General features: G+C 31.5%; 1 protein-coding gene across 2 annotated transcripts; it reads right to left on the bottom strand.

The window, feature by feature from the left end:
* Positions 1-1448: 1448 nt before the first annotated feature.
* Positions 1449-5745, bottom strand: LOC107639393 (glucose-induced degradation-like protein). Of its 2 annotated transcripts, none has more exons than XM_088485174.1 (8): positions 5465-5745; positions 5275-5330; positions 3863-4006; positions 3129-3202; positions 2932-2986; positions 2794-2856; positions 2399-2526; positions 1449-1774 (listed from the first exon to the last, which is right to left on the bottom strand). In XM_088485174.1, exons 1-8 carry the CDS (start codon positions 5511-5513, stop codon positions 1696-1698), a joined length of 648 nt encoding a protein of 215 aa, XP_088341300.1. In that variant the 5' UTR covers positions 5514-5745; the 3' UTR covers positions 1449-1695. The 2 variants fall into 2 exon arrangements, with proteins under 2 accessions (XP_088341300.1, XP_088341299.1); XM_088485173.1 differs by having other exon boundaries at positions 2378-2526; positions 5465-5647.
* Between the last annotated feature and the right edge of the window lie 351 nt (positions 5746-6096).

Genomic DNA, 6096 nt, shown 5'->3' with positions numbered 1-6096 from the left:
CCGCCGTCCTTTCTGTTCCGTCGTGATCGTCTCCCTCATCTCCGACGGTGCATGCGCTTCCTCTCCCAGAGATTGAAGCTGCGAGTTCCTTTGTCCCCCACTACGTGAGCTCTATCGTCGTCTTCTGCCTCTCGCCGCCTTCTCCTTCAGCGCGACTTTGGTGTGTGTTAGCAAGGATTTGGCTTTAGGGTTGGATTTTGGTGAGAGAGAGAGAGAGAAGGGAAAGAGGGTGGGGGGTGTCTGTCTCTGCCCGTTTGGGCTTTCTTTTCAGTTTCCCCAATTATTATTAATCAAAACGGTGCAGTTTTGATTAGAAATAGCTAACCGGCACTCCAAAAAATCGAACTGGTTCACCCGGTTCACCGGTTAACCACCGGTTTGACCGGTTTTTTGACCGGTTTTTTGCATATCGGTTTTTGGCATCAATCGGACCAGTAAAAGAGCCGGTTTCCGGTTAACCCGGTCGAACCGGCCGGTCCGGTCCGGTTCTCAGAACACTGCAATTTAGTCCATTAAAATTCACTTTCATTTTACTTGATTTAGTAACTAAGAATAAAGTATCATTTTTTGTCCTTCAAGATTTTTGTCCTATTTAAGTCCCAAACATTTCAAAATCGTCTCAATGTCGTCCTATCGTCAACTTTGTTAATAGATCACTAATGACAGGATAACATTGAGACGATTTTGAAATGTTAGGTACTTAAATATGATGATTTAAATATTAGGGACAACTCTGAAACTTACCCCAAACATTGAGGACAGAAACAATACTTTACTCGTATACAACTATCTTATTTAACTTAACATTTATAATTTCATATATATATATATATATATATATATATATATATATATATATATATATATATATATATATATATATATATATATATATATATATATATATATAGGTTTGATTTGGTAAAACTTTTTGAAGAACTACTTTTACTTGTAACTTTTAAAAGATAAAATTTTTTAAAAATCATCTAAGTAGAGCTTTTGAAGGAAGACTTATGCTTATTAAAATTAAAAAATCTAATATAATCTCATACATTTATTAATATCCAAATTTAATTTTTATATTAATATTTATTATAGTATTTTTAAATTTTAAAAACTATTTTACCAAACACACTTGTTACTTGTACTTATTAAAAGCTAGTTTTAATTTAATTTATCAAACATAGATATTATAATTGTTAAAACACTATCTTTTAAAAGCTAATTTTTATAAACTAATTAAAAAAAAAATTACCAAAACAAATCTTATTATATCTAAAATTACTTATTTATTTCAGCAATAATCAATGCATACAAAATAAGAAACATTTAGGTGTTCAAACTTCATTCCCCATCTATAGGATATAAAATTTCAAAATAGCTGAATCTGAAAATAAAAAGGTAGTATAATCAACGTTGAAGTCACCAGGAAGAGGTAGTCGTATAAATTGGGGGATTCTAACATTTGATAATCTATTCATCCTTGATTTGTCATCATTATACAATAATATCAATAATGATAATAACAAGCTTGAATTTGTCATATTTTCATCACAACTTACATACAAAAATACAATCTTGTACTCTTGCATAGCCTTCCAGGTCGTCTTGTCAAATTGTCCAAACATTTAAGCAAGACTTAGTTGGATGCTGAACTTTTAAGTCTTTAACAATGTTATATATATGCCTTGAAACCTATTGCAACTCATACGATGGAAAACTGAAACCTGATCTCCCATCATTTGTGGATTTCAATTCAAGCTTCTGGAAAGGGCTGCAAAGAGTTCATGAATTTTTATATCACACTTTCATTTGTTGTAAGAGAATTAGGGTGCGTTTGTTTTAGCCATTTCTAACAAAAAACCAGCGTTTTGACAGAAAAAGAAAATAACTTTTTTACATGTTTGTATCAATTTTATTAAATAAAGAAGGATGTCATTGGTTTGCGTTTTTATTTTCTGTTATCATTTTCAATATTTTCTATTTTCAGGATTTTATTTAGGAAAAAAATAAAAACAATAAAATTTTATTTTCTGCTTTTACCTTCTATTTTCTCTTTTTTCTTAACAAAATCCAGAAAAAAAAAAACACTGAAAATGGAACCATAAATAAAAACGTGAACTAAATACACCGTAAAATTTCCAAGAAAAAAAAGTTTTCAGGATTTTTAGTTTATGATTAAGATCAATTTTTTTTTCAGCATTTTTTTAACTATATACAAAATTAACTTATAAAATCACTTTTTGAAACCAGAACCAAACATACCCTTAATTTACAGAAATAAGGAAGAATTCACATGTTTAACATAAACAAATAGAAGGATTAATATTTAATAAGAGCAGTGAAGGGCAAGCAGAACTGAGGCCACAAAATATACCAATAGGAAAAGGAAGAGAACCTGCTGTTGGGATCATAATAAAACCCGCTTATAGATCCATCACTGCAAGAGAAACAAACATAGTAAAAGCCAGCTATAGTTAACCCGCAGTCGGTTCCAACATTCACAAAATACTGCTCCTTCCATCTCTGCGACAAAAACCTCAATTAATGAATTTCGCAGAGGATTCATTGCAAAAACAAGTAGAGTTTTCCAAATTTTCATTTTAAAAATGCTATATGCATGCAAAAAATCAACCACTATGTATTTGTGTACAAATACATGTGTTTAATTCATTTTCAATGTTTATTTTGTATTTCAATATGTATTTATACAGGTGGCTAATTTAGAGGCTGATTTTTTGTATATACATAGCATGGTTGTTTCATTTTACACACAGCTAAAAATCAAGTTACCATGAATATGTAAGGATAGTTGCTTAGGTCCAAAGACTTGCCACCATCAACCTCTACTTGGCCCTGAAAAGATTGAAGGTCATTGATAACCAAACATATGCATATTATAGAAAACCATAGCAAATTATAGGTCATTACCATGAGGGGTGAAAATGATTGAAACTTAGTCCAGTGCCTTATATCATCTTCTGGTCTGGGAAAGTAGAAAAGGGGAAGAACAAACAAGCAAGCAAAAAAGCAAAAATTTGTCAATATAAATAGAGGTGTGTGGCATCATTTGTGTTATTCAAATTAGACTCATAGCTAAATTTAAAAGTTATTCCCTAATAACATACGTTGCTTCCCATTTGCCAGTGAAGAACGTATAATTTTTGGTATCCACAATCTCCCCTTCCCAGAATGTTACAACCTGATATGAGCCATTAAGACAACGTCAATACCAGAGCAATTTTTCTCTTTTGATAGCTGAATACACAACCAGGGCATATAAGGAAATATCTCACTAAAAGTGAATTTGGTTACAGAAACCTTAAGGTATATGATGGATGATTAGTAAGTGATAAAAGCAGACAGAAAACTAATGTCATTGCTCCAATATAAAATGAGACAAATGAAGCTTATTCAAGAAATCAACAAAAATTAAGACGACTGCCAGTAGGGGCGGAGGCTCTGACAGGAAAGGGAGTGTCATCCCCTCCCTTCTCTCTCTTTCTGAAATTTCAAGTTTTCTCACAATTTTTTAATTGCTCAATTATGTCCCCCCCCCCCTTTCTCTCTCTTCAAAATCTAAAAAATACTGTGTTTTGATTTTGGTGATTGACACTATGTTCTGATTTCATCTTTCGAACAAACATAATAATATCATGTCTTTGACTTGATTTTTGGATACAAGAACAGCAAGTATATGATAACAATTATTGCAGACTGAAGTCATAAATTAATAGATTATAAGTTTTGGCATAATAGTGATTAACATGATAAATAGCTCAAACTAAAGACGATGAATAGCATTTTCTTGATTTCTTATCCATTTTCACATTTTAGGAAGAACAAGGAATAAGCTGCATACTGGTGTGTCGGCCATAGGAACATTAAGAGCTTCCATGGTGCCACATAGATAGCCATGCTCAAGATCACATCCTTGTATACGAACATTTACTCTCCATGCTTCATCCTTTTGTAGGCTAGAAACGTTCTGTGTCCCAGAAAAGGCCTGTGAAACATAAACACTTGGAGTCAATACTGGGATTTCAAACTCATCTAGCGCGATATACCGGCTGAAATATGTGAAGTCTAATTCAAAGGTTTAGCTTAAGTTATTTTATCTAGGATACCACTGCTATACACTATCCAAGAACCACAAATAAGACTAACTAATAGGAAAATCTTCATCTTCTAGCCCCTATTCATTTGTACAAAATATAAATAGAGATGAAATGATGAATGGAAACAAACTTTCTAATTTCTGACAGATATAATCAGGGCATCTCATACATATTCTTTTGTCCAAGGACCTGCTTTGCAGCTCTTCCCATTTTTGTATTATATTGATATTTCATTCCCTAGAATTATTCATTTGTTCTAACAAGAAAAAACAAGTGAACTACGAACTGATTTATGGGCAAGAAATCATCTTACTGATTTGCTTTCTTCCTTCATCTAAGGAACCACCCAACATCCATGTGTTCTAAGAGTGTTATCCTCAACGATTTCCCCTTTGGGGAGACAGATTTTTTAGACTATGACCAGGTTTTCTTTATTAATATTCTTTAAGCAATATGGATCAGCAGTAAATACGGATTGATTTTCCAATAATATACTTAATCTCTCACAACGGTAGAAGAAAATAAAATAAAATTGAACATCATTTTAGAAGAAAAGAGAAATGAACATTTTATAGACAAGTACTGTACCATTTGTGTTTTCTCACTAGTTCCCTAGCAAGGTTTGAGAACTAATAACTCAACCAGATTGCGCCACAATCACAACTTAGAAATAAGGACACATATAGGCAACATACGTACATACATAAATACCTATCCTCAAATAGCATCTCCAATATCTATTTGGAAAGTAGAAAGTATGAACAAAATGAAAAACCGTGGCGAATCAATCAGACATATTTCCACCATGAATTGGAAATGTAACAAAAGCTTTAAAACACTAAATAAATACTCCCTCTTCTTCATTTATATCTGTCACTTTGGAATTTTGATACATTTATAATTCAATTATCTGTAAATAAATTATATCTAAATGCATTAAGTTTTGAATGTACTGAAATTTCAAAGTTACATATTAAGCCGCTTAAGTGTTTTCTATCTTCATTATCGAAAATTAAAAAAAAAAAAAGTGTGTTCTATCTCCACAACCCCCATTTTTTCAAAGGCTCAAACAAATGAAGCATCGAAGCCGAACATAAATCACAAAAAAACAAATTAATTAAAAAAAAAAAAAAACCGAAAAAGAAAGGAAACATACCTGGCCAATGCCTAGAAGTGTACAAGCTTGGAATGAAGTATGGCCAGAATTAGCGCCTAATCAAACAATCAAATTAAAAGGACGAACTATCAATTTTGGACAGTAATCTGCGAAAACTAACACATTCATAAATCGCAATTTGCGAAGCGAAAAAGAAAAAGAAGAAATAGGGTGAAGAAAAGTGGATTACCTGAAACCTGCGAAGGCGCGGAACTTTCAACCAATACTCTGACAGGCATCTCTCTAGTGCGTCAATGAATTTGTTGGAAGGTTTTAATTAGAAAAATGCAGAAATTGATTAATCTGGAGAGTGGAGGAGAGTTTTACGATCAAACACTGCTTAATTCTTCTCAATTCTCACTTCTTACTGTTAACTGTTTTAAGAAGGGCATTGAAATTACCGTGCAGCCCACAAGTCTTTTCCTTCCCCTTTTGGGTCAGGATCCCACTCCTATCTCCTAGCCCAACTTCAATTTTATTCATCTACAGACCTCCTTTTTATTTACCGAGTTATCTATTTAAAGATATATATTAAATCTATAAATTAAAACTTTTTTATTAAACATATAAAAAAATTAAGTTATCAATATATTTGTTTTATATTAGTTAAATTAAAATATTTAAATTTTTTATTAATATTAAATTTATCATATATCTTTAAAATATACGTTAATTAAATCTTCTATTTATATTAGAATAAATACTCAATTTATTTTTAAGGAATAATAGATTTTTATTCTCAAAAAGTCTTCAAAAATTATTTCTGTATAAATTGAACCTTACGTCATCTTAAAAGGGAATTAATTTACTTTAGAATATATT

This window comes from Arachis ipaensis, chromosome B4 (assembly GCF_059453495.1).
Source record: "Arachis ipaensis isolate K30076 ecotype BB chromosome B4, ASM5945349v1, whole genome shotgun sequence".
NCBI classification, from domain to species: Eukaryota; Viridiplantae; Streptophyta; class Magnoliopsida; order Fabales; family Fabaceae; genus Arachis; species Arachis ipaensis.
The sequence above is the reverse complement of the archived record's forward strand: the minus strand, read 5'-3'. Positions and strand labels throughout refer to the sequence as shown.

Coding starts and splice junctions, on each gene's coding strand:
- LOC107639393 (XM_088485173.1), bottom strand. CDS start 5,513: ATGCCTGTCAGAGTATTGGTTGAAAGTTCCGCGCCTTCGCAGGTTTCA. Junction 5,331..5,464: donor CGCGCCTTCGCAGGTTTCAG/GTAATCCACTTT, acceptor TTGTTTGATTAG/GCGCTAATTCTGGCCATACT. Junction 1,775..2,377: donor TTCTCTTCCTTTTCCTATTG/GTATATTTTGTG, acceptor AACTCTTTGCAG/CCCTTTCCAGAAGCTTGAAT.